Source organism: Mustela nivalis, assembly GCF_964662115.1.
Source record: "Mustela nivalis genome assembly, chromosome: 18".
Classification (NCBI taxonomy): Eukaryota; Metazoa; Chordata; class Mammalia; order Carnivora; family Mustelidae; genus Mustela; species Mustela nivalis.
Genome location: NC_139037.1, coordinates 25842080 through 25869323, shown reverse-complemented (window position 1 = coordinate 25869323; position 27244 = coordinate 25842080). Strand labels below are relative to the sequence as shown.

Below are 27244 nucleotides of genomic sequence, written 5' to 3'. Positions count from 1 at the left end.
CAGGCCATTTCCAAGCTCAGCGGGCTCTTTGCCCATTTCCAGAAGGTGAGGTGGGCTGGGCCACCCCAGGGCTTACTCTAGAGAAACTCACCCTCAGGTAGGGAAAATTTCCATTCCCAGTACTGGGAAGTAGCAGAAGAGAGGGAAGGTCTCCACCCTCCTGCCCTACCCTGGGGTCTTCACCTCCTGACCCTGGGGCCAGTCTGTGAGGCCAGAACTGCCCTTGGTCTGAATTCACAGTCTCTGTGGACTTTGGATGGAGGCCTCTCGCCACCCCAGGCCCTCTGCATCCACACAGATGGCCTGCTCCTGGATTAAACCTAGCACTTTCAGCTCAGCTCTGTGGAAGTTTTGCCCACTGGCCCATCACCTTGTGGAACTGCCATGTTTTACTTGCATGAAGCAGTATGCTCTGCTTGGACAGCTGAAGTGTGGAGACAGCAGAAGCATACCCAACCCTCAGCAGCCCTTTGCCCCACATTCCACATAAAGACATAAAGGCGGCAGGTAAGAGACAAAAAGTGCAACTGCCTCCTTCTGAAACCTGTGCTCTTGCAAACGCAACCGAGGAGGGTCACTCAAGGACCAGTGGCATCCTGAGGCTTTTGAAAAGACCCCAGGGGCCAACAAGCCGCTAGATTTTTATGCCCCCCCCCCAGGACACTTGGGTCCCTCTGCCCTCGCGCCCCACCCCCTACTGCCCTCCGTTGCCTTAGTATCCCTACACACCCGCCAGGTGGGAGAATGAAGAGTCTTTCTTCCTCCTCCCTCCCTCCCTCTCTCTAGGGGGTTGCTAGGAAGCGCAACGGGGTGTGTGTGTGTGCCAAACCCGTTCTCCACAAGCACCGTGGGAGTGACAGAGGCGGGCTGGGAAGGATTCCCTCCTTCTGGAAAGAGTAAAGGGCCGCCTGGTCGGACTCCACCGCCGGCACCTGCTACCGAGTAGCCCCCCCGCCGAGGTACCGCCCCCGGCCCCCGCCCGGGCCAGCGCACGGAGTGAGCACTGGCCCTTTAAGAGCAGCGCGCGAGGAGGAGGGCTGGGAGCGCCCAGAGCTGCGCCGAACTCGCCGGGGACGTCGGGCGCCGGCTCCCTGGCTCGCTCACTTGCTTCGACCGGCTCCCTGCGCCTCCTCCCGGGACTGCGCGGGGACCCGGGCCCGGGTGGGCGCGGGGCGAGCAGAGTCCCCGGGCGGGAGGCGCGCGCTCTGGGGAGCACCCGGCCCCGGGCATGGACAGAGGGAGCTGGGCGCGCAGGGGGCGCCGCGGGACCGGGCGGCCGGAGCGCTGAGCCAGACAAAGGCTCAGGAGTTGCGCTAGCTTTCGGGAGCCGGGCCCGGGGCGCCGAGGCTGCGGGACCCCGCGGCTGGCGGCTCCGGCCGGCCACCTCCCCCGCAGGCCGGCCCCTCGCGCCCGGACCTGCCCTGCCGGCTTCTCCTCGGGCGTGGGAATTTGCTGAGGGGACTTAAGCGTCTCCGGAGGGGACAGGGACCGAGAGGTCTGCCGCGCGCCCGCCGGGCGGGGAGCCAGGGAGCGTCGCAAGTTTCCGATCCGCGTGCGGGGCCCCGGCGCCGGCCAGCGGGCGAGCCCTGCGTGCAGCGCCCCCGGCCAAGCGAGGCGCCGAGAGCATGGGCAGCGACCGGAGCGCGCCCGGACGGCCGGGCTGGGCGGTCAGTGTCCTCGGCGGCCGGGAGGCGGCGGCGCGGCCGCGACTGCTGCCACTGCTCCTGGTGCTTCTGGGCTTCCTGGGCCGCGGCGCGGCGGCGGAGGACGCAGAAGTCAACGCCGAGGTAAGGACCCCCGCCCGGCCCCTCCGCGGCGGGCTGGGAGCCTGGGGGCTTGCGGGAGGGAACCACGCCCGCGGCCTGGGGCGAGGGGTGGAGGGCGCGGAGAGGAGCCCGGGTCCGAGAGCAGGGGGGCGGGGAAGAATGGGGCCAAGCTAGCTGCCCCTCCCCAGCTCGCCCGCTGCTGCGCACCTCATCCCAAATCCTGGAGAGTGTAGGACTCGCACCCCCTCTACCCCTTCGGCCCTGCCTGGGCACTGATCCGCCCCAACCCGGGTCCCGGGAGTCGCTTCTGCTGCCCCCAGCCCTCGCTCCCCTCCTTCAATCTCCCCGCGCGGCTGATTCCTCGAGAGTCCTGCGGGCGCGCCGTGACGTTCCCTGCGAGTGGGGAGGGGGCGGCTCTGGGGGCCCACGGGCGGAGCGGGCAGCGCTCCCGCCTCGGTAGCCTCTGGTCTGGGTGACAGCGAGCCACGAGTGCGGCGGGCCGGGAGGGGGAAGGGGTGCGAACCTCCGAGACAGTAGTCCCGGCTTACGGGGGCGCTTGGGCGACTTCCTTGGGCTCTTGCGTGGAAGCCGCTCCATGGCCAGGTGGGTCCAAGAGAGACCCTGTCTCCTCCTGGCGCTTCCTTCCACTAGAGCCCCTACGCCGAGGCCTGGGTTGGAGAGGGCAGACTCCGAACGTGCTTTTCTCTGGAGCCTGCCTGACGTCCCTCCCGAGCCCCGTCTCCGGATCGGTCCCGCGAGTGACCAGGCGCGGCCTCCTGGGCATAGAGTGGGGTCCAGCCAGAATCCCCACCACCACACGTCGGCTCCACAGGGTCGCCCAGTGCCGTCCTCCGGAGCACGGACAGTGAGGACACCAGCTCCGTCGCCCCAGCAAAAGCTGGGTCCCTGCTGTCCAGAGTTCTAAGACCCGACTCCCTGCCCGGAAATAGAAGAGGGGTGCTCTAGGCAGGAGTGCGGAGGTGGGAGGAGAAACACCTCTGTGCGGACCGGGGTAGGCTCTGGCGTCGGTGCCCTTGGACCGGCCTGGAGCCTCCCACAGCCGGGGCTGTGGGCCTGAGCGCCTTCTATTTGCAGCGGGCGGGTGCTCCCTCCCAGCCCCCTGGCGGCTTCCCCACCTCCCCCGGCAGCCTGGGAGATTTTTCCGATGGAAGCCTGCCCTTCCCCGCCCTACTTTAATAAAAGCATGGAGGAAGGGCAGGGAATTCCTCCCGGCTCAAGTTACACCTCCCAGCCGGTTCCCCACCTGCTTTGCCCTCCCTCCCTGGCCTGACCAGGGAAAGCTGCGGGGAGCCCAGCCTTGGCTGGAGGTGTAGAGGGAGCCCAGCCCATGCCCTGTCCAGCTCCGTGCGCCCACCCCCCACCCCCATTTCACACAGGCGGTCAGGAAGGGGCTTATAGGGAGTTCCTGCTGGTGGGGCTCCCATCCAGGTACTGGGTAGAGAGTGCTTATTAGGCTCACCAGCTACTCTGGAGTGGGGGACCCAAGGATTCCAAGTCAGAGACCACCCTTGAGGAGTTTACAGTCTATTTCAGAATGGCATCTCTGGGGGCATCTAGGTGACTCAGTTGGTTCAGCGACAGCCTTCGGCTCAGGTGATGATCTGGAGTCCCAGGATGGAGTCCTCATCAGGCTCCTAGCTGAGCAGGGAGTCTATTTCTTCCTCTCATGTTCTCTGTCTCTCTCATTCTCTCGCAAATAAATAAAATCATTAAAAAAAGAAAGGATGGCATCTCTTCACAGGAACTGGGTGGCCGTGCCTGTGAATTGGCATCCTGGATGGCTAGGAGCTGTGGCTGGAAGGGCTTTACTCTCTTGCCTTTGTTTCTGCTCCTCCATCACACCCCTTCTCTCCCAGCTGTGGGAGTACCCATAGCCCCGGGCCTGCACTGTTAGCCCGGAGTATCCACAGACCAGAGTCCTAAGCCCGTGGTGGCTCTGGCTAGACATCTGTGACTGGCCTGTAGGCTGTCTCCTGGGGGCAAACCTGGGTTGGGGCACTGCTGGAAGAGATTCTGGATGGTAGAAGGACCCTTGATGTTTGATGTTGGAAGCCAAGGTAGAGATAGATGGTCTGTACCAGCAACTACACTTAGCTTTGGAGTACAGGCTGTCCTTTGAAGTCTGTCGAGTCTGTCCAGATTTGGGCCCAAAAAGTCAAACCGCTTCAGCAACCAGCCCATTTGCCAGGAGGCCATGGGAGAACTGTCCCCAGGCCCATGCTAGCTGAGGACCAGCATCAGAGACTTCTGGGGCTAGCCGTTACCCCATAGCCCCCATAGCTCCAGACTTTAGGTCAGGCCATGGCTGGCACCATCTCTGAGCAGCCTGACAACTGAACCCAGACCCAACTGAAGCCCCTCTCCCTTCCCTCTCCGACTCCCAAGACAGAAACTGCAGCAGTTTCACCAGACTAAGGAATCAGGAAACCCGGCGTGTGCTAGGAGCTGGCTGCCACCTGCCACCTGCCAGGCCCCAGCCTGGAGATGGCTATCTTCCTTGAGGGAGCTGCCACTGAGCTACTCTGCCCTGCCCCACTGGCTCCCTGGGATATCAGACCCACGCCCTGCCGGACTGAGGTACCAGCGACAGCTCCTGGTCTCCCTGCCCTCAGACTCCAGCGCCCACCCTCGGCTCCCGGTCCAGGAGTTTCTGTTTCTGGCTGCAGCGTCTAGCCTGCTTATGTGCCTTCTGTGTTCACCGGAGAGTCTCTGGTCTCCTCCCCGCCCCTTTTAGGCACAACTCTAGGCTCGGAGCCCTGCCCCGTGGAGGTGACTCAGCTGCCAGAGTTCACAGGTGTGGTACCACCGCCGCTAAATGTGGGCCCACCCAGGTGTGCCGAGGTTGAGACTCCCGCACATCTTCCTTGCCCCTAGGTGGTGGCTGAGCAGAATGAGCAAAAAGAGGGGTGCAGGCCAACCCGAATTCTGATTTTGACCTTCAGATCTGACTGGCAAGCCGAAGCCCCAGGCTTCCTGTGTTCCAATCTCTGCTCACACTTCCATGCCGGCCCCTGGGGGTCCCCATGGGTGCTTTCCTTTTAGTACCCTTTCTTAGATGTGGGGAAGGTGCAGAGGTTCCCTGTGTCCCTCCCTCAAATAAAAGGGGTTCATGTGAAGGCCCTGTCATCGGGAACCTGCAGAAGTTTCGTCTTCTGTCTCCACTTTTCAGTCTCTTCTCTTAACTACTCACAGACCACTCCTTTCCACAGTCTCTTTCAAAACCCTGAGAAAACTGGGCTGATTGGCATGGCCAGGGACCTGGTGTCCCGCTAGGCCCTGCCCTTCACCCTCAGTTCTCTACTGGGTCCCAGTGCTTGGGCCGCCCCAGGGTCCAGTTGGTCTGCTGCCTCTGCAGAAAACAGCCCAGCCCGTGCTTGTCTGAACAGCGTATCTGCCTGACCTGCTTATTCTGACCCCTGGACAAAAATGCCTTCCTTTGTCCCAGCCCAAGGAGCAGAAGAAACAGCCTAGAAACATAGCCAGATCCCCCACAGGAGACCTTCTCCAGAACCCCAGCACTCACAGCCAGTCCTCTCTGAGGCCAACTCAGAATGGCAACACTGCAACCCTGGGAGAGATGCGCCCTGGCCAGCACTTAGTTCTGGCCCCTTTGTGCCTTGACCAGATGCTCCCTGCCATCGTCCCCTCTGCCCAGCTGGGATTTTGGCTTCTGCCTGAGGCCAGCTGTGGGGGTTGCTGTGGTCACCATGGCCCCCCAGCTCGGTTTATAGTTGGTGCTCTAGAAGGAACATTGGCATCCTCCCCCAAGTGTATAGGTTGAAACCTGACTCCCGAAGCGATGGTTTAGGAGGGAGACCTTTGAGAGGCAATCGGGTCATGAGGATGGAGTCCTCTTGAAGGAGATTAGTGCCCTTATAAAAAGCTGCCCGAGAAAGCTCCCTTGCCCCTTCTACCATGTGAGGGCACAGCAAGAAGTAGGCAGTCCACACCCCAGAAGAGAGCCCTCCCCAGAACCCAGTTGTGCTGATGCCCTCCTCTTGGACAGCGGGCCTCCAGAACTGTGAGCAGTGCATGTTACTAGCTGCCCAGTTCATGGTATTTTTGTCACTGCAGCCCAGACAGATTAGGACATTTGGCATCTTCTGCATCATCCCAAGGCTGATGTGGCTCGCATAGCTGGCTGACCAGGACGGGGCCCAGCCCCATGACCAGCTCTGCTTTCAGACCTGGGGATGTTGTCTCTGCGGCCGCAGAAGCAGGGAGGGGTTGGGGGCTGTCTGCTCCGGTGCCCTCCACCACACAGGGTCCTGGGAGGACCCCACAGATGAGTGTGAGGACCTGGGACCATGCAGGCGGTAGAACTCTCTGAGCCTATGGCACCCATAGGTGCCTTCTAGCAGGAGGATCCCCCCGAGTCAGGGCTCCCGTGAGGCTGCTCCCCAGAAGGACACCGGTTCCAGGGGGTTCCTGGAGACCAGGGGCTGTGGACTGGGCCCTTTGGGGAGGTAGCCCAGATTGCCGTGTCCCCAGCAAGAAGAGCACAGGCATACAAGCTGGGCTTGGATCAGAGAGACAAAGAACGGTGCCTCTTACCAGATCCCATGCCCCTCATGGGAACAGCAGGAAATGAGCAAACTCAGAGAGACAAGTCAATCTGACAGCTGGACAGACAGATGAAGACCTAGGGGCCAGCCGTCACCCAGCCTGTGGAGATGCTTCCCATCCTACTGCCCTGATGGCCACGCTGCCCACACCAGGAGGCCAGGTGTGGAGCAGCTTTCCAGGGCTGACCCTTAGCCCTGAGAGCTACCTTGTCCTCCCAGGACTGGTGGCCACCCTGGGGGCTGGGGTGAGAGCTCAGCTTCATGTGGAGCATTTAGGAGCATGGCACTGGGTACATAGGAAGCACTTGCAAAATGGTGGCCAAACAGTGACAGTGATCACAGGTGGCATCTGCTGTTGTGTGCTGGGCAAAGGCTGCAAGGGGCCATCCTGAGGGGGCTGGAGCCAAGTGGGAAGGAGGTCGTAGAGGTGGGGCCAGAGCTGCCCTTGGCCATCTCCCCGCCTATCCAGCCACCCAGGCTTTGCCCCACAAGCAGCCCTATGGACACCAGTAACACCTACAGGAGAGTTTCTGGCCCCCAGCTCTTCATCTGTCTATCCGGCTGTCAGATTGACTTGGCTCTTAGAGGCCCCAAGGCCTGGCTCTCAGCCAGCCCCGGAAACCACTAGCAAACAAGACACTTTCACCCCACCCACTGGCCGAAGGACCGAAGGACCAAAGGACCCATCGGTTCTTCCCTCCAGGTTAAGGACTACAGGAATTCAGGCAACCACCTCCTTTCTGCTCCCTGGCTGGGTATCCCGCACCCTCCTACTCTCCTGCGCACCCATAGCCCCTTCCCTCGCTGCATCTTTCAAGTAGTGGGGGAGGGCAGCTTGAGCCCCAAATAAGCAAGTGTGTTCTTCTGGAACTGCTGAAATATGGACTATCCTGCCTCCAAAAGGTAAAGGATCCACCAAGGACAGGGGGCCTGGCTTGGTGCCCCCTCTCCTCACTGGCCTTGCGTCTGTGTCGTCTGTGCTATCATCCGTGCGTGGCGGGAAGGGAATGATAATATTGACCCCTCTTTGCAAGGAAGGAACTCAAGTTTAATCAGCCCCCTCCAGCGCTCAAAGGCCATGGACAAGCAGTCAGGACCCAGGGGTGGGTGTCCCCGGGAGGCAGATTTCCGCTCAGCCTGAGGAGCAGCTTTCCAATAGTCACTGATGCCCAAAGTCAGAATGGGCTACACTGGGGGCAGTGGGCACCCCATCTCTGCAGGGGTGCAGGTTGGAAGGGACTTGGGCCCCACCATGGTCCATAGAAGCTTCAGCGAGGGAGCTGGATTCGAAGGCCCTGATGTCTTCCCCAGACTGAGGCTGGACGAGTCTAGGGCTGAGTTGGGTCATCTAGCTGGTGCATGGGCTCTGGGCTCAGCTTCCCCGGAGAGGGGGGGCACCCAGGGTGCATGATCGGCGTCTGCTGGGACCGTGGCGGCCCAGGACCACAAATCTCTCTCCGAGCTGGCTCTGTGCCTGCCCAGACAGGGAGTGCAGAGCCAGGCGAGGTCTTGGCCTGCTCCCAGGAGCCCACAGACCCGGATACGGAATAAGGGGAACAAGCACGATGAGGAGCTCACACCACCGAAGGTTCGGTCCGTCACCGGCAGCCCTGACAAGATGCCGTTTATGCCAGGCTGGCAGGGTCTGCTTGGACTGCAGAGAGAGCTGGGATGACAGCAGCAGAGCCTCCCGGAGATCCAGCTTATCGCTCAGGGTCCGATAAGGCCGTGGGCGGGGCCAGGCAATCTGAGGCCCAGGGAGAGGGGGAGCTGCCTGTGGCGGTGGCGCCGTGCCGCTCCCCCTCCCACCACCCCCACTTAATGCACAATATTGATCCATGGCTCCTTCTCAGACATACCCTCCCCGTAGACCTGCCTTGGCATTGTCTCAGCAGTTCTGGGGGGCAGCCCTGCCGACATGGCCCCGCGCCCAGACCCAGCTGGAGAGGTGGGGTGTGGGGAGGGTTAGCTGCCCTCCCCCAGTGCTGTGCTGGGCCAGAGGCTCCTGCGGCTTCACAAGCAGCCCGGGCCAGTAATACTGCTTGTGGGCTCCAGTTCTAGCCAGACAGATGTGTGACCCTGGGTGGGCCATCGCCCTCTCTGAACCTCATTAGCTGTACAGTGGGAACGGGGTCCTTGTGAACACTGAATGGGATGACTAGAGTCAACTCCCCAGCCCATGGCAGGTTCTCAGCCTGCCACTATGCTTATGGCCTCTCCTAGGGGGAAGGGGGCCAGGAATCTGCCCTCAGACTCCTGATGGTCCCATGTTTCCTTACCGGGGCTAGCCACTCACCTGAAGCAGCTCTGCATACTTTTTTTTTTTTTTTAAGATTTTATTTGTTTATTTGACAGACAGATCACAAGTAGGCGGGGTGGGGAGGGAGGGAAGCAGGCTCCCTGCTGAGTAGGGAGCCCAATGCGGGACTCCATCCCAGGACCCTGGGATCCACGACTTGAGCTGAAGACAGAGGCTTTAACCCACTGAACCACTCAGGCGCCCCGAAAAGGAGGCTACTTTTGTAAAGGACAGAGTTTACAGTCACCAGTAAGAACAGCAGCAGGGGCTTGAACACAGTTCCTCCCCAAGTTCGAGACTGGGCGGTTGGTCGTGACTTTGGGAATCACAACTCCCTTTTGGTCCGTGGCAGCAGAGCACGTCAGCAAGCTGGGGCTTCAGGGGTGCAGGCACAGCCCCTGTCACAAGCCTGTGCACCCCAATCCCGTGCTCTTTTCCCTCCATGTCCTCACCTCCTAGGTTTGTCACCCTTGGTTCCGGCAGGAGGGTAGAGAGAAAAACCCTCCCAGGGATGGGAAGAGCCCGCACAGCCCTACCGGTGGTGCAGACTGATGGGCACTTGGCAGTCAGCCCTGAGCACAAGTTTGCCAGAGTCAGGCAGGCTCCAGCAGCTTTTGCGCCCCGTTCTCTGGGGCTCGGCTGCTCGGGGCCCAGGCTGCATATCTGCCCCCTGCCCTCACGTGCCATTGCTCCCCGACCTGGCTTCTCATCCTGGTCATGGCCAAGGGCATTGGTCACCAGGAGACTGTGGGCTGATTATGAGATAGAGGTTCTTGGCCTCCCTGAGACCCTAAGGGTAGTTGTCTGTGGGGAGGAGGATCCACAGGCACCCACGGGACCTTCCTGTCGGCCCCTGAGCTGCCTCCAGGAGTGAAGGGCCCCATCGGCAGGGCTGGGCTCTGGAGCTCTTCACTGCAGACGGGCCCAGCTCCCCTCCCTTCCTCTCCCCAGGGCCCCAGTCTGAGCCTCCCCTGCCTGCCCTCCCCCTGTCACTGCAGACACCACTAATCAGCCCCTTGGTGGCCCGTGATTGCGCTCCCTGAGATATTTTTACCTTATGCAAATGGGCAATGTACAGGCGCCCTCCTCCATCAGCAGGCAGCTCCGCCTCTCTCTCTCCTCTCATTGCCAGAGCTGGCCTGGCATCACCGCCTGGCCTTCCGGGTCTGCCCCCAGCATCTTGGGGAAACTGCCCATTACGGGCTGTGGGCTTCCCATCCTGCCCCTTCCATACACTTAGAGCCTCAGGAGAGGTTTCCTGTGCTTGGGAAGAACAGGGAAGGAGACCTTGGCCAGAAGGGGGAGGTGGGTTACTGGTGGGGGGGGGGGGCGGGTATGCCTCGGGCACGCCTGCTTCCCACTGCTGCTCTGCCCTTACCTGAGGCTGCCTGGCACTTAGGCCCTTCTGAGGGCCTGAGTGCCTCTTGGGAGAGGCAAAAGGCTGTTCCAAGGACACCCCGACAGGCCTCCATCATTAATAATGCACTTACTGAGCCCCTTTCCCTATCTGGCACTTTGCCATGCAGGAGTGTAGACCCCCAGCGAACCCTTCCAGAAATCTGGGTGATGAGGCAGGTCCTGGTCAGGCCCACCCTGGAAGTGGGATTTTTACCTCTGCAAGTTCCTTCTCCCCAATGCTTTTTGGAGGCCAGCTGCTGGGGTCAGCCAGCCAGCCAGCTGAGCCCTACAGGTGCCTCCAGCTCCTCACTGCCCCAGGGCAGGGGCTCTGCAGTCGGCTTCTGCCTCCTCTTCTATCTGATGCAGTTTTCATTAAATGCAGCACTTACTTGATGAGTTTGATTTTTTTTTTTTTTTTAACAGCACTAACTTGTAGCCTCTTTATGCACCTGGAAATAAATAAAAATGTGGCGGCCTTTAAAAAAAAAAAAATTAGTCTGATGACAGCCTAAAGCACAGGAGGCATGCAGCCACACCTCAGAGGTGTCTGGGCCAGAATCTGTCCCCCACTCTGTCACTGGAGCTGATGGTTATTTCCCAGCTCCGTGTCCCTGCCTCCTTGTTCAGTAGCCATTTCCTAGGGCCTGGGAGGCCTGGAAGCCTGGGCTGGGCATCAGTCCATGCCACCCTCTTTGGTTCAGCAGCCACTCCATCCAATGCGGCCACCTGCGCACCACGGAGCCGGCTGTGGGAACCACCCAGTCATGTCGGGGGGGATGGCAGGTGGCACTAAGGGAGCAAGTCCTCCAGGAGTTAGATTCGATGCTGGTGGCAGACAGACATGGGTGTGGCCCTGGCCAGCTGACACAGGGCTGTCGGTCCACAGCAACCACCATATCTGGCCATCAAGCCTGCCTTCTGAGACTTCGATGTGCAGCCTTAACCTTCCAGAGCCTCACAGAGAGCAGGCCGCAGGTGCCCTCGCCCAGAGACCCAGGGCGGGCCAGCAAAGGTATGAAGGACACTTCCACGGGGCCAAAGTCCACAGCAGTCCCTGGCCTCTGTGTTTACCAGCAGCCTCGTGTGGTGGTCACCATGTTCTCACAGCCAGGATGAATTCTTAGCGCAGTTCAGCTTGGCTCCTTGGGGATTCCATCCTCCAGTTGTGACTGTGACGGGCATGTCTGCTCACAGACTTGCAGGCGTGATTCCCTCCCTCTGTGGGAACACCTGGTCTCCACGGGAGTCTGGAAGCCCCTGGAGGTCAGCACACTCTCTCGGTCCTCCACAGCCTCCAGCTGGCGGTGTCTGGCACAGAGCGCGCGTCACAGAAACACTTGGCAGGAGGTGGGGGGTGCGTGGATGGATGGACAGATGGATAGATGGAGGAGAAGACATGCTAGAAGGCTCTGGAAGGGGATGGGCACCCCTGTTGTGTGCCAGCTGCTTTTCCCAGGGCTGCCCCATTGTTACTTGAGAAAACTCAGTCCCGGTGAAAACAAAGTGTTTGTGGCAAAGCAGGGACTGAACTTTGGGTCTCCTGTCTCACCCTGCTGGGCCCTGGTGGGCTGCCCAAATCCATCTGCTCTTCTGGGAGGCTTACGATCTCCAGGGGAGCAGCACCAAGGGGCCAGTTTTCCTACTTGGTGCGACTTCAAGAGGTTCTGAACTCCTCAGGGTCCCCAGTGGTCTGCCAGGAGTGGTAGGGGGGGCTGCCCTGGAGCGGCCAGTACAATGGTAAGGACAGCTACTGTGAACTGTCCTTATAGACGCGGTTTCCATCCTAACAGGGAAAGACCAACAATAAACACCGGAAGTGGAATATATAATGTGTTAGACAAGTACAGGGGAGGAGAAGAGAGGATCCAGGGGATGCAGATGGGGGGGTCTTTTTTTTAACATTGTGTCGTCAGAGAATACCCCTGGAACAAAGTGAGGTGAAAGCAGAGACTGAGGAAAATAGGGTGGGAGCCATACAGATGTCTGAGAGAGAGCGTTTGGACAGCAAGAACAGCACGTGCGAAGGCCCTGAGGCAGGAGTGTGACCATCTTGGGGGCGGGTGGGAGGAGTGAGGGCTGAGAGCTGAGGCAGGGCAGGTAAGAAGGGCCTGGCAGCTCCTGTTAGAACTGGCTTTTCCTCTAAGCTGGAAAGTCTTTGAAGGATTCTAAGCAGAAGCGTAAGATTGACCAGACCTGACTGTAAAGGCCTTTTGTTCTGCTCTTGCATGAGAACAGACTGTAGGAGGTGGGAATGGAGAGAACAGTCCAGAGGCTCACACGGTCACTGCAGCAGGAGGGGATGGCGGCCACGGTGGGCGGTCGTGGGATGCAGGCTGTGTTTAGAGGTAGCAACGCTAGACATGCTGACCCAGGGGTGGCCTCTTCTTTGCAGAACTGGCTGAGGCTCTATGGCTACCTGCCCCAGCCGAGCCGTCACATGTCCACCATGCGCTCCGCCCAGATGCTGGCCTCCGCCCTGGCTGAGATGCAGCGCTTCTATGGGATTCCCGTCACAGGCGTGCTCGACGAAGAAACCAAGGCGTGAGTGCCTCCGCCAGGCCCTCCTCCTGGCCTGCTCTGGCAGGGGTTTGGCAGGTGGAGTTTCCAGAACCCAGTGGCCTAGATAAGAAATGGCGATTGGTCTGGTCTTCCCTGCTCATTCTGATTGCCTGGGCATGCCTGCCTGAAGCTCTGTGTCCAGAAAGCTGAGGCGACTCGGGCTGGGCAGCAAGGAGCACGGGATTAGTGATGCCTGTCCCAGGCACGGGGATGGGGAGGAGCGGCCCAGGGGCCCTGGCTGGGACATCCTCGCTAGGCACTGCGCTGAACCTGACAAAGGTGACAGGACCCAAAGCCACATTCTTGAACATGCACGGAGCATAATGTATCACGGACGCGGGGCCTCGGGTAACTCTCCCATTTCTGGGTGATACCCGTGTGAAGGGGATCACCTTCGTGGAGTCCCCACTGGGCACTCGGTCTTCCAGTCTGAGGTCAACCTGCCTGGTTTTCTGATGAGGAAATTGAAGTGCAGAGAAATACCCCACCACACCCATACAGAGGCAGCTGGAGGCCAAATCAAAGGGTGGTAGAAGAAGGTGGACTGCCTGGAAGAGGCAGAGCCCAAACAGGCAGGCACAGGGAGAAAGGCTCCGGGCTTACCCCTCTGTACCCGTGATGCAGGTGGATGAAGAGACCCCGCTGTGGGGTGCCAGACCAGTTCGGAGTGCGCGTGAAGGCCAACCTGCGACGGCGGCGGAAGCGCTATGCCCTCACGGGGAGGAAGTGGAACAACCACCACCTGACCTTCAGGTAGGCACCGCGGCTCAGCCCTCCCACAGCACCGGCCGGAGACTGCTCGCTCCTCTCCCCACGCTGGCTGAGGCCTCAGGCTTCATAGTGGGCTTGTCTGGAAGGCTTCCTTTCCCAGAAGCCCACCCCAGGGTGCCCAGCATAGATGGTCCGATCTGCTCCCACACTGACAGATCAGCCGCACTTCCTAGGCAGTCTTCCCCCAGCGAAGGTCAGGACCCTTGGAGCTGCTTCCGCTCCGTCCTCCTTCCTCCCGGCTCCCCACCCCACCCGCCAGCAGCGGGGAGCTGGCTGCAGAGCTGGGGGCCTCTGCGGTGCCTGGCACATGGGGCTTGGAATCTAGGCATCTGCCAAGTGGACAGCAGCAAGTCCCCTACAAAAACCCTGGTCTGCATACCCTTCTTTGGCGAGAAGCCCCCTCTGAGCCCTGAGCCACGAGGCAGTCCCCAAGGACTCCTCTTCGTGTTTCAGTCCAGCCACAACCCATCCGCAGCTCTATCTCCCCCAGGCCCCCAGAGCGACCAGCTTTTAATGGAGATCTGTCCAGCACACAGAAGCTTAATCTGATTTATGTGGGTGATACCAGGCCTCCTCCTGCCTTTATCACGTGCAGACTCAGGGGCCGCTTTCTCCATCAGCTCATTCTTATCATCCTCCCAGCTCCCCAGGATAAGAGCACGACTCTCCCTTTTCCATTTTACAGATGCAGAACTGAAATACAGAAAGACGAAGTGGCCTGCCCAAGGTCATGTAGGTCATGTCAGAGCCCAGTCTGGAACTCAGGACAGCCTGAGCCTGCAGTCCAATAATCAGAACGGCTTGGCTCATGTTTTTTAAACCTCAGCCATTTGTCTCCAAACTGTCTAGTTCTTTCTCTTAGCTACAGAGCACCCGTTCTCTTATTTGCTTCATGGTTTTATTTAAGCTAATTGGGCACTGTACAACCTTACTTAGTGATATCCTCATGAACTCCCAGGTTTGATGTATTAGTTCTCTTTTTCAGATTCACATCAGATAAACTAATGGTTGGTATTGACAGGCACTGTTGGTAAACCAGCTGAGCTCTTAGGTGTGTCTCTTGGGACCACGCACCCAGTGGGTGCTAGCAGTGGACAGTGGAATCCAGTAGGCCCTGAGTTCACTCCCTTGTTTCCCGGCCCACCTGCAGCATCCAGAACTACACAGAGAAGCTGGGATGGTACCACTCACTGGAGGCAGTGCGAAGGGCCTTCCGTGTGTGGGAGCAGGCCACGCCCCTGGTCTTCCAGGAGGTACCCTACGAGGACATCCGGCTGCGGCGGCAGAAGGAGGCTGACATCATGGTACTCTTTGCCTCCGGTTTCCACGGCGACAGCTCACCATTTGATGGCACAGGGGGCTTTCTGGCCCATGCCTATTTCCCTGGCCCTGGTCTGGGCGGAGATACCCATTTCGATGCAGATGAGCCTTGGACCTTCTCTAGCACTGACCTGCATGGTAAGGACACCTGGCCAGGGCAGGGCAGGGGAGGCAGAGGCGGTGCTGAGCTTTGCCCTCTGAGCCCGTTTAGCAGCTACAGGGTTGGGAGGGGAGAGCTTCCCTCGGGCATTTCTCTGGAGCACTGACCCTCCATCTCTGTCAGTTGTCCCACGATCTCTAAGGGATGGTAGGGAAGTGAAGGGATCATCGTACCCATTTCCCAGGTGGGGAAGCTTGAGCCCCAGCAGTCAGAGCAGCTCAGCCTCTCCTAAGATTGGCAGAAGGGCCAGCTCTCTGATAGTCACAGAGCTGACTGTGCTGCCTGTCCCCACTGCAGGGAACAGCCTCTTCCTGGTGGCAGTGCATGAGCTGGGCCATGCCCTGGGGTTGGAGCACTCTAGCAACCCCAGTGCCATCATGGCGCCCTTCTACCAGTGGATGGACACCGACAGCTTCCAGCTGCCCGAGGACGACCTCCGGGGCATCCAGCAGCTCTACGGTGAGTGGACAGCATGGGTATGGCCCGGAGGCTCTGCACACCAGTTTTCAACTCCCCGCCCGACAAGGCATAGGTACCACCAGTAACCCTGTTTTGTAGAGGAGGAAACAGGCCCAGAGAGCATTAGTGACTTGTCCACATCACTCAGGGAGTAACCAATGGGGCTAGAAATCACACCCAGGGCTGGGCAGCTCCAGGGCCTGGCCCTCACACAGGGCCCTCATGGTGACTCCAGGCTGGGATCCCCAAAGCCCCTCATTGACCCCTCTTTCCTCTTCAGGGTCAGTGGTATTCTTATTAGACTGGGCATGCCACTGCGGTCCCGGACCCCATTCTTCCCCATTCGCTCCCAGTCCCAGCCTGTCCCAGGTTCTCCAGGCAGTGTTGTTGGCTTTTCACTGCCCAGTGGCTTTGGCTTTGAGGCAGGTGACACCCCCTTCACCCAGGCCTTGCCCGAGAAGGTCTCCAGTGGTAAGGTCTCCTGAGGACCAGTTCTGTGGGTCAGAGCCTATGCTCAGTGCCCCACTGAGCCCCTTTTTAGGGCTGGCAGTGTTGGTCCTGCTGGGCAGGTGACAGACACTCCTTTACAGACATCCTGGCAAACTGGCAATGAGATGGGCCCTTGGCAGAGGTCACAAAGCCATGTTCTTGCCTCTGCATGTGTCCCCTACTTCCTGGTCCACTGAAGCAGGCTAGTGCCCTGAGGGGAATGTCCACAGGGGAACGTGGACTCAGGAAGCCTCAGGGACTCAGTGACCCATGTCCAGTGTGGGGAGGCCGAGGAGGGGGCTGTATGGAGGAGGATGGAGGTCCTGAATGTGATGGCTGGTGTGGGGGAGGAGTCTGCTGTGAAGAGACAGGGACTTGCACCTGACTAAGTCTACCACCAAGGCAAACGTCCCTCTGGGCTGGGGGCCCCAGGTCCCCTGGTTCTAAGTAGGAGAACCTGGCATTCAGGCTGGGTTCTGGGGCTACCTGCTGACTTCCCACTCCCCCCACCCTGCTCTGCAGGCACCCCGGATGGCCAGCCACAGCCCACCCGGCCTCTGCCCACTGTGACTCCCCGGCGACCAGGCCGGCCAGATCATCGGCCCCCCAGACCCCCCCAGCCACCACCCCCAGGTGGGAAGCCGGAGCGGCCCCCAAAGCCAGGCCCCCCAGCCCAGCCCCGAGCCACGGAACGGCCTGACCAGTATGGCCCCAACATCTGCGACGGGGACTTTGACACAGTAGCCATGCTGCGTGGGGAGATGTTCGTATTCAAGGTCTGGCCCCTGCCCATGCCTCCCTAGCCCCTTGGCCCCATCTCAGAGCAGGAGGGCAAGCCCTACATCCCATTCCAGGAGCCTTTCCTCACCTGGCTGCCCAGACACCCCCACCCCTCCTTCACTGAGCAGCCTATGGGGAGCCATCAGACCCTAGACCAAGAAGACACCAGCCTGAGGGACAAGGGGCTTGGCCAGGGTGACACAGATGTGCAGGGGCCTGTGCCCCACCCAGGGCTCCCTTGCCAGGGCTGCCCTGGTCTTCTGAGCTACCCTTCCAGATCTCCCTGACTGGGAAGGGGTGGATCAAGGGGAGGCCTCTCCCAGGATGAGGCTTGCTCTGCCCACTCACACACATGCCCTCCCCAGGGCCGCTGGTTCTGGCGGGTTCGGCACAACCGTGTCTTGGACAACTATCCCATGCCCATCGGGCACTTCTGGCGTGGCCTGCCCAGTGACATCAGTGCTGCCTATGAGCGCCAAGATGGACGTTTTGTCTTCTTTAAAGGTAGGTATCGGTAGTAGGAGCCCTGGGCACCCTTCCTGCCCTGGCCTGGCCTCCAACCCAAAGGGCCCGAGAGAGGAGGCAAGCAAAGGGCTACGTTGCACGTGTCATCCTTTTGTCCACTGTGCGGGAGACGCATCAAGGCCAAGGTAGGGGTGGGGGAAGGTAGATGGAAACCAGGAGACACCCGAGGCCCTGGGGTCAGAAGCTGCTCCGACTAGATGTGAGCTGCCCGTCCTCTGCAGCATGGGGGCTCCGCATCGGTTCCCTCCTTCCTTGCCTCTTGTGCCTCCAGCAGCCCCTCCTCATAAGAACAGATCCCCCGAGCCCAGGGCAGGATTTCTGGGGTCTGCCGGCAGGGCCAATGGAGCTCCCTACTGCTAGCCCTTCCTTTGGGGCCTGCTGCCGTGGGGAGGGCCTCCAGGGCAGTACCCCCGATGAATGAGCCATGTCCCCAGCCCCCCTGCCAGCCTGAGCCCCCGCTAAAAGCCCGAGAGGCCAGACAGGGCTCCCCCTCTTTCCTCTCTCTGTACAAGAACTGTTTATGGGGGTGGGATGGATGTTCACACGGGAATGCAGGCCATTTATAGTGTGACAGGTATGTGCACAAATGTGAGTGATCTGTACGTGTGTAAGTATGTCGCATGTGCCCATGAGTTCCAAGTGCATGTACACGCAAGTGAGTTGCATTGTGTGTTATCTTGGGTGTGTATAGGGGTCAGTGCCTATCCTGTGTAAAAGGGTGTGTATGATTGTGTGGTGTATGTGTGTACATGCATGTGTCGTGTGTGTGCGGTGAGTGTGGCTGTGGATGTGAATGGATTTGTGGGCCCAGAATAGCACGCCCCATATCCCCTCCCCAGGCATGGCCCCCAGCCCCCGCCTGTCCTCATCCACCTCCCCCTCCCTCAGGTGACCGCTACTGGCTCTTCCGAGAAGCAAACTTGGAGCCCGGCTACCCTCAGCCACTGACCAGCTATGGCCTGGGCATCCCCTATGACCGCATCGACACGGCCATCTGGTGGGAACCCACAGGTCACACCTTCTTCTTCCAGGAGGACAGGTAAGCCCCCCCTTCCCTAAAGGGAGAAGGCTCCAGTCCAACCCCCCCACCCAGAGAGAACCCACAGCCTGGTGCTTTTGGTCCCAGGTACTGGCGCTTCAATGAGGAGACGCAGCGTGGAGACCCCGGCTACCCCAAGCCCATCAGTGTCTGGCAAGGGATCCCTACTTCCCCCAAAGGGGCCTTCCTGAGCAACGATGCAGGTACTGGGGCCCACCCCCTGCAGCCTGCCTAGCACTCACCATCCCCCCTCTCCACACCCAGGACTCACCAGCATCACATCACGATGGCTGGTATGGGGGACACTGCTGTGGCAGGCCCCAGGTTGGGGGCTTCCAGAGTGTAACTCTCCTGACCCTTCCTGCATTGTCTCCAACCCCTTTTTACAGACAGTCAAACTAAACTATAGAGGTTAAGGGCCCCAAGTCCCTCCGCAAGGGAGTTGGACAATCGAGTCCCACCCAGGTCTGCCTGTGTCCAGAACTGGCACTCGGAATGGCCTTGCTCCCTGCAGAGTTCAGCTAGGCCTGGGCAGCCCACAGGGAGCTTGCAGGGTGTGTGGGGGAGTGAGCTTGGCTCGGGCGATGGAAGGCTAGGGTCCTCCCAGGGTGCCCATTTTCCCGCCTGGAAAGGAAGCCTGACCTCTGTCACTGTAACTGAGCAACAGGGAGGGAACTGCGGCTTTTATTTCTCCAGTGGGGTCTCTGGCGATCTTGAGAAAAACCATTAGTCTTGGTTTCCTGGTTCCGGGTTCTTGGGCTCAGGGGAGACCCTGCTGGCTCTGCTGGAAAGCCAGTGCTTAGGCCAGGCACGTGGCATTTGTGTATGATGGCATCACTGTGCAGCCACTCCGAGCTCATTGTGTCCAGCAGAGTATGGACTCACCCCTCATTCAGAACTGACCCTTCCTGAGGCTGATGGGATGTGGGCAAAGTGCCCAAGGCTGCAGAGCTTGTCCAAGGCAGTGCTGGGCTCTGTTCCAGCCCAAGGCTGCAGGCTGGCTGTGTGGCCTTGAGCAAGACACTGGCCTCTCTGGTATGGGATGAAGCTAGTCCTGGGACAGTATGGCAGGGCCCGCTGACTGTAGCCCCGGTGACCCAGCGGGCTGCAAGACCCTTCCAGGTACCACCTGGGTCAGCGTCAGCCCAGTCAGGAAGCAGGGGAAGCACAGTGGGGCCCTTGACCCAAACCTGCCCCTCTCTGAGCCCGCCCACCCTCCCCCCACCCCCGCCTGGCTCCTCTATGTTGGGAGGGGGCAGATTTGAAAATGCTCAGGCTGGCAGGTGAGAAGGAGGGTACTTTAAAACCAGGGTGCCTCCAGCATGTCCTGGTCTTCTTTGAGGGCCTGGTGGCGGGGGGGGGGGGGGGGGTGCCGCCTGACATCGCTCATCCCTGCTTCCCCGCCCCGCAGCCTACACATACTTCTACAAGGGCACCAAGTACTGGAAGTTCGACAACGAGCGCCTGCGGATGGAGCCAGGCTACCCCAAATCCATCCTGCGGGACTTCATGGGCTGCCAAGAGCACGTGGAGCCGGGACCCCGATGGCCCGACGTGGCTCGTCCGCCCTTCAACCCCGACGGGGGTGCAGAGCCCGGGGCGGGCGAGGAGGGCGAGGAGGAGGAGGGGGGCGAGGCCGGTGGCGCGGGGGACTTTGGGGATGGGTCTGACGCGGATGGGGGCAGCCGCGTGGTGGTACAGATGGAGGAGGTCACGCGGACGGTGAACATGGTGCTGGTGCTGGTGCCGCCCATGCTGCTGCTGCTGTGCGTCCTGGGGCTCACGTACGCGCTGGTGCAGATGCAGCGCAAGGGCGCGCCGCGCGTTCTCCTCTACTGCAAGCGCTCCCTGCAGGAGTGGGTCTGAGCCGCAGCGCCGCCCTCCTGCTGCGCACGGTGCTAAGGGGGCCGTGGCTGGCGGGGCCCAGGCTACTCCTACGGCTGGGTGGGGGGTGCACCAAGCCAGAACCTTCCAGGGCTCCCTCAGCCCCTGGGTGGGGGCCTCGCCAGGCCCTCCAACCTCCCTGCCAGCCCTGCCCCAGCCCTGTCCCAGCCCTACCCCGATGTTTATTTATGCCCAGCTTTTGCTGGGTTTTTTGTTTTTGTTTTTGTTTTGCACACTAGTTGAGTATTTGTTTCTACTTTGCTGACCCGGAGCAGTGGTCCCTCAGGGCAGGGGTTAGAGCTTTCTACAAATAGTTCTGCTCTGGACAGGGAGTGAGCCGTTCTGCCCGCACCACCCCCACACCCTCCTCGGCCCCGCCCCGCCCCACCCAACAACACCTCTGCCTTGGCCACAGCCAGGGAAGCAGAGGGTCAGAAGGCCTAGCTGGAAAGTGGCTAAAATGTTTCTGAGGCTCTTTCCCATCCTGGGCCCTCCTCAGCCTGAGCTGGCTTTGGAGACTGGTGGGGCCTGAGTGGTCTCCACCCACCCAAATCTCTGCCTTGGGAAGAGCTTTCCCCCAGGGGCAGCCCCCCGGCCCAGGGGACAGAAGGGTAAGGTGGCCTACTGGCCATGAGTCATGTGGAGTTTTGAGTCCTTCCCTGCTCACCCCTCTCAACCCGTTACCCAGGCTTCTCATACTTAAGATGCCTACCCTGGCCCTACTAAGTCAAGGGGCCCACAGTCCCCAGTGCCCACACACCCCTTGAGCCTACAGAAGAGGCCCTGGACCTGCCTTACCAAGGACCAAAGGGGGTCTGCCAAGGCCCCTTCACCCAGGGACCTCATCCCCCAGGCTGGGCTTCCAACCCCCAGCCACTCCTATCTGAGCTATGACCCACCTGGGCTCCTTGGCTTCTTCCCACTCTCGCTCACCCACACCACCGTCCTCAGGGGTCTCAGAATCCCATGAGTCTCAGGCACCAGCTGCCAGGCTCCCAGCTGTCCCAGGAAGACAGGGGGCTGATGGGTGCCCACAGCCCACCACGCATGCGGCCTAGGGGTTCCTCCCCTCCAGCTCCCAGTCCCCCAGAGCACTGGGAGGAGGGACACTGGTGGACAGAGGCCAGCAGCTCTTTCCCTCACACAGAGTTGTGGGATGCGGCTGCAGAGTCTCTAAAGGCGCCCACTATGGCCTGCAGACTCCCCTTCTCCTTGGCTCAGCCCCAAGGGCAGGGACACTTCCTCCTTCTTTTCCCTCCCAAAGTAAGCAGGAGGCAAGGCTGCTGTGGAAATGGTACTGTACAGCCGGCTCCGTCCCCTCTGCTTCCCCTCAGCCCTGAGCAAGCAGGTCTGCCAGCCAGATCCCTGACCCCTGAGGGAGAGGCGTCTCATGCGCTGGCCTGGAGCATGGGTCCAGCAGCTTGCTCCCCACTCCGTCCTCAGAACTGGAGAGCCAGCCAAGGGATGGAGGGCAGTGTCCACCCCCATACATTTCTTTCTGTAAATATTCTGCACTGATTAAATTGTACAGCCGGCAAGTGTGGCCTCCTTTGTAAGAGGCCCTGGGCCAGAGCCTATGGCTGGAGGGGTTGCGGGTGACAGGAGTGAGTCCAGGCTATGATGAGGGCATCTGTCCTCCATGCTGAAGAGACCTTGTTCCCAGTTCTATGGGGGCTCCTTCCCAGTGGCCTACTGGGAGGGGCAGAGCTCAGAGGAAGAGTGAGGGGTGGCTGCCCTCCACAGACCAGAGGCAGGTGGGGCAGGGGACCCGGGTTGACCCGGCTGAGGAGGGACAGAGAAAGAGTACAGAATTTGCTGGACATTCATTCATGAATGTAAAAAAGAGCATCCCAGCTTCCTACACGCAGTGTGTGTCTAGGAGGGGTGGGAACGCCAGGCCGGGCCCCCCAGCCCTTCTTCCACCCATCTAGACTGGGTTCTGGGTGGCCTGAAGACCCAGCATGGAGGCAAGAGATGGGAAGTAGTACCACTTTGGATTTGGAAAGTTCCCCTTACCACATGCTCTGCTCAAAGAGGGGGTGCAGAGGAGACCCAGGAGAGCAGGAGACTGAAGCCTTACAGCCCCTGGGATCCGATGGGCATGGCTGGCAAGGCTTGGACCCCACACCATCCTCTGGGCCAAACTAATAGGCACTGGCCTGCACCCGCCAGAAGTGCGATGGTCAGTTATAGTGGGGTTCCACCCCAACCACGGAGCAGGCCAAGCCTCTACAACAGCTCAGAGCAGGGTCCTTCAACCTGTTCCAGGCCCCAGCCTCCCCTCAGCAGCACACCTCCTCCCCAGCCCCCCTTGATCCCACCCTTTCCTCTCTTTGTGTTGAAAACTGGCTGAGGAGAGTAGGAAATGCTGGCCCTCAGAAGCCCCAGAGGCCTGTCAGGCTCCACTAGGAAATGGCCCATGAGCCCCCACCCCCCCCACCCCAGGGGCCTTGGCAGGCAGCAAGGGGGTCCAGGGCGGACACTATCTCGTCAGCTTGCTTGTGGCAGAAGCCACAGGGCTCCACTCAGTTCTGCCTGAAGCCTGAAGCCTTAGGGTCACCAGGCAAGTGGGGGCATAGGGACGAAAAAGGAGAGGCTGCGAGACCTCTCAGTGAGCTCTTCCTCAGAACCCAGGCCAGGGAAGAGACTTGGCACAGGAGGCTTCGGCTTCTCAGGAAATCGCCTGAGGAGACTTCCACCCCCAAGCTCTCTGGTAAAACCTCAGAGCAACCCATTGGCTGAAGGAACAGCTCATCTGGTGAGCCCATGGGTGTGAAGATCTCTAAGGTTTGGGGGTCAGGCCTCAGCCCTGCCTCCCCCAGCCCCAGAGAGCCCTGCCTTGCGACTTGACACCATTCCCACCTCAAGGATTAACAGGAACCTGCATCTTTAAATTGGTTTTGTTTAATGTGACTGCATCTGAACTCACCATGGCCCCACAGCCCCCATCTTGCTAATTCCCCAGTAAGATAATTAAGACTTAACAGAAAGAAGCAAAATTTAAGTCCTCTCCTACCCCAGGCCAGTGTTGACAGTATGGCATGTTTCTTCCAGGCTTTTTTCCCTCGCATTTGCACAGCTTGAAGTTTTAGAGTCTAAGACATGCTGGGCTTTGACCCGAGGCCCCGGGTGCTTACATCTCAGCAGAGTGGGCAACTCAACCTGCCGCATGGGCTGCTGGGAGGATGGACAGAGGATGGGCAGCTGTACAGCGCTGGTCACACTCTCTGGCACGTAACATGTGCTCAATGGGCGATCGCCACCCCCATCGACTTGCACACTTAATGAGAAAAGTGGGCCTCAGAGAGTTCAAGGACTTTGCCAAGGTCACACAGTTAGGACATGGCCCTGCTGGGAGAAGCACCCAGACAGATTGACTTGCACAGCTGCTCAGCCCCAGCTCACCCTGGTGCTGCTGGAGAATAGAGACAGCCATGAGGAGGCCCCTGCCCACCCTGGTCTTCCCTCCCCACACATTCTAGGCATCGAAGACCCCAGAGCCATCAACAGAGCCCCCTTTCAGGCTGGGGCAGGGGCCAAGCTGGCTGCTTCCTCCCCCTCCGACTTGGCAGAAAAGCCTTTTTGTTGTGGCTCACACAGAGGCCATTCTCTGGCTCACGGGCAGGAATGGCCAGCTTCCTGTCCATCCACAGCCTCCCAGACAGCAGTGGACTCCTCCACATCAGTCTGAGAGGAAGGGCTTTCTATGCCTCCACGACATCCAGTCCTGCCTCTGGGACCCAAGGCTGACAGGCTTTACCCTCCAACTCGTAAAACCACACGATGGGGTAGGGGTCAGCCACCCCTCGGCTCTCCCAGAAAATGCCAGGGATTCCAGGTCTCAAGGCACTTTCAGGGCAGAATAGTACCACCCTTGCCCCACTGCTCAAGTGCCCTTGTGACGCACAAAGCCCTGCCCAGTGGCTTGCCTTGTCTCAACTGTCCCTTGCCCTGGCTTGCCTCTATGCCTTTGTTTATGCTGTTCCTTCCTCCCAGAAAACCCTTCCCTGCACATTTCATGCTGTCTCAATTGTGTAGATCCCTCAAGGCCCAGGTGAAGACTTGCCTCTTCCAGATTCCCACCCTCCCTCCTCAAGACAGCTGATTCTACTTTCTCCTCCAACTCACCCAGCCCTCATGTCCTGACTATTGTTTCCAAGCCTAGCCCATCCATCCCCCCCACTTTTTTTTTTTTTTTTTAATTTAAATTCTAGTTAGTTAACACACAAGTGCAATATTGGTTTCAGGAGTTGAATTCTGTGATTCATCATTTACACCCAGTGCTCATCCCAACAAGTGCCCTCCTTAATGCCCATCGCCCCTTTAGCCCATCCCCCTCCCCCCAACTCCCCAGCAACCCTTAGTTTGTTCTGTCATTAAGAGTCTCTTAGGGCTTTTTCCCTCGCTCTCCTTTTTTTTTTGTTTCCCCTTTCCCATATGTTCATCTGTTTTCTTTCTTAAATTCCACATATGAGTGAGATCATATGGTAATTGTCTTTCTCTGACTGACTTATCTTCACTTAGCGGAATACACTCTAGCTCCGTCCACATCATTGCAAATGGTAGCCCGCCCATCCCTACAGGCACCCAGTTGCAAACCATGGCTCCACTGCTCACCAGCTGTGTGTCCTTGGTCAGGGCACTACATGTCTCTGAGCCCAGATTCCCCATCTGTGGAATGAGGCTAACATGCGTATCTCATACGCTTTTGAGGCTTGACGGAGTGAAGCCTTGTAAACACTTAGAATAGCCCCTGGCCCATGTCAGACTCTAAACAGTTTGTTACTAATATCTCTATCTTAGGTGCTGGTGTACCTGATGGGCCCTGAGGAGGCTCCCCTCCCTCCTTGCCTTTCTCTCCAGGACTGGTGGGGGGGCAGGTCAAGGGTCAAGGAGCCTGGGGGCAGGTGCCAGGAGGAGGGACATTCCAGTCCCACCAGCTCCTCTCCCAGCTGCCAAAACCCCTCCTCAGCCTCCCTCAGCACCAGCCCTTCTTCCCAGACCCTGACTCGGGTTTCTCTCCCGGGGCCCCTGACACCTCCCACCCCCACATTGTTCACCCACCTCAGAATGCCAGAAATAGCCTCCAAACTCCCCTTCATTTCCAGCTGGGCTAAAAGGCCCCTCCTGGAAAAAAACGATTATCAGTCCCCTGCCAGCATGGATCACAGCAATAAACTGGATTCCATTAAGAAATCATTCTGAGTCACTGGAAAGGGAGAGGCAGCTATACCCCAATAATTGCATCAAAGACACACAGCACCACCCTAAAACCTGCCGGCTCTAGTCACATCAACCCCTCTGTACAGATGGAGATACTGAGGCCTGGAAGGGGGCTGATTTGGCCATGGTCCCTCGATGACCCTGAACTGTGAACTGTCCTTCTGGTGTTCCAGCATGACTCCCTTCCACCACTGCCTCCCCAGCCCCCACGCCACAGTCTTCTCCTCCTCCCCCCGCCCCACCCCCACATGGGACCTCCCTCTTCTGCTCTTTGGAGAGCTGAGGGCAGGGTGATTAATTCTGCCTTCCAGATAAAGGGCATGTCTGTGCTTCATAGAGCACAGATCCTGGAGAGGAGCTCTGCCCTCTGCAAATAGCCCCCCATTGTCCTGTGAGAACAACCCCTCCTTCTCCCCTTCTCAGGCCTTGCAATCTGGTACAGCTGACCCCATTCCCTTGGTGGTCAGACGATCTTGTGACCCACGACCAGCCAATCAGCATCCCAGCTCATTGTTCAGGGGTGGGCAGAAAACCCATGCCGGCCAATCAGGTCCTCCCTAGGACTTTTCTGGAGGCCCTGGAGGGAGAAGCTGTGTCTGCCAGGATTGCTGAGCTACTGGAGCAGAAGCCTAAAGTGGCAAATGGGTTGTCCTGCCACGACATGGAGAGAGCTTGCCCCAGAGCAGAGATAGTACAGAGGGAAACAGAGACTTGAAGATTCTGGAAGGCACCACTGGAGCACCTGGATCCAGCAATGCCTGAAGCTCTAGGGCCCTGGGCTTTCAGGGACATGTACCACATGTACCAATAAACTCCCTTTATTTCTCAAGCCAGTGTGAGCTGTTACTGGTCTGGGACTTGGCTTCTTAGGTTTTATCCTGATTGATGCCCAGGGTTCCAAACTTGTACTTAGCTTAATGCCTTCTTTTTGCCCCTCTAGGACTCTTCACAGGATAGTGCCAAACCCCACAACCACAAGGCAGCCTCTCTTCAACCCTTGAATGTTTACTGAGAACCAGGGCTCTCTCTCAGGACCCTGACACAATCCCCCAGCTTCAGTAATGCTGCCTAAAACAACATTGGGCACCTGAGTCTCCCCTGGAAATCAAGAAAAGCCAGATGGTGGCAGGTGTGGGGAGTTGGAGAGGCTCAGTTAACTATTCCCTGGCTTTTCCAGGTTGCAAAAGGTAATACATAGCCATTGGGGACAATTAGGAAACCACAGAAAAGGCAAAGATGACAACGAAATACGCCAGCAATTTCTACTCTCCTGCCAAACAGCCCTAACATTTGCCTGTAAACCACATGCTTTCCCTTATGAGTATATATTGACATAGTTTATTTTTTAAAAGTGAGTTCATACCAGGCATGTTGTTTCTTTTACCTGCCTTTCCCATTTCATATAGCATGGGCTTTGGATGGGAAACGTAAGATGGAGAAAACTTTCACTTTATCAGTTGCTTTTTTTTTTTTTTTGAGCACGCATGATATGCCCATGATGATGAAAGAAGTGAGTAAATGGTATACCTTTAACTCCTTTTTGTAGATTCTTTCTACAACATTCTTTTGGTGGATGCATTCTATGGATGCCCCAGAGGAGTTTCCTCAACCCACTGCAAGACAGTTACAGATAATATTTTAGAAACATCCGTAATTGTCACTAATAGTTCTCAAGGGCTCATTCGGCACCAGCCACCATAAGCTCTACTACAGTTGATCTTGGTAAGTACTTCGCCGGGTAGTTCTTTTGTTTTCACTTCATACCAGAAGACTATAGGGCTCAGAGATGTGAAGGAATTCGCTCAAGGTCACACAGCTAATCAGGGGTGAACTCAAACCACACCTATTTCTGACCACAAAGCTCCTGCTCCTGACTGTTCATTTACTCAATCAATGCCTGCTGACGTCAGGAGTCAGGCCAAGGACCCAGCAGTGAGTAACACAGAGACCTTCCTACCCAGGATTCACATTTGAGGGAGACAGGCA

The 27244-nt window shown here is 58.7% G+C and overlaps 1 protein-coding gene across 1 annotated transcript; it reads left to right on the top strand.

Annotated features, from left to right (window-relative positions):
* The first annotated feature begins 855 nt into the window (after positions 1-855).
* MMP15 (matrix metallopeptidase 15) lies at positions 856-21573 on the top strand. The gene is made up of 10 exons (XM_082712401.1): positions 856-1787; positions 12442-12590; positions 13233-13361; positions 14530-14837; positions 15157-15318; positions 16330-16583; positions 16953-17091; positions 18001-18151; positions 18239-18354; positions 19563-21573. The coding sequence occupies exons 1-10, from the start codon at positions 1626-1628 to the stop codon at positions 20015-20017; spliced, it is 2025 nt and encodes a 674-aa protein (XP_082568527.1). The 5' UTR covers positions 856-1625; the 3' UTR covers positions 20018-21573.
* The last annotated feature ends 5671 nt before the right edge of the window (positions 21574-27244 follow it).

Coding starts and splice junctions, on each gene's coding strand:
- MMP15 (XM_082712401.1), top strand. CDS start 1,626: ATGGGCAGCGACCGGAGCGCGCCCGGACGGCCGGGCTGGGCGGTCAGT. Junction 1,788..12,441: donor ACGCAGAAGTCAACGCCGAG/GTAAGGACCCCC, acceptor TCTTCTTTGCAG/AACTGGCTGAGGCTCTATGG. Junction 14,838..15,156: donor CTCTAGCACTGACCTGCATG/GTAAGGACACCT, acceptor TCCCCACTGCAG/GGAACAGCCTCTTCCTGGTG.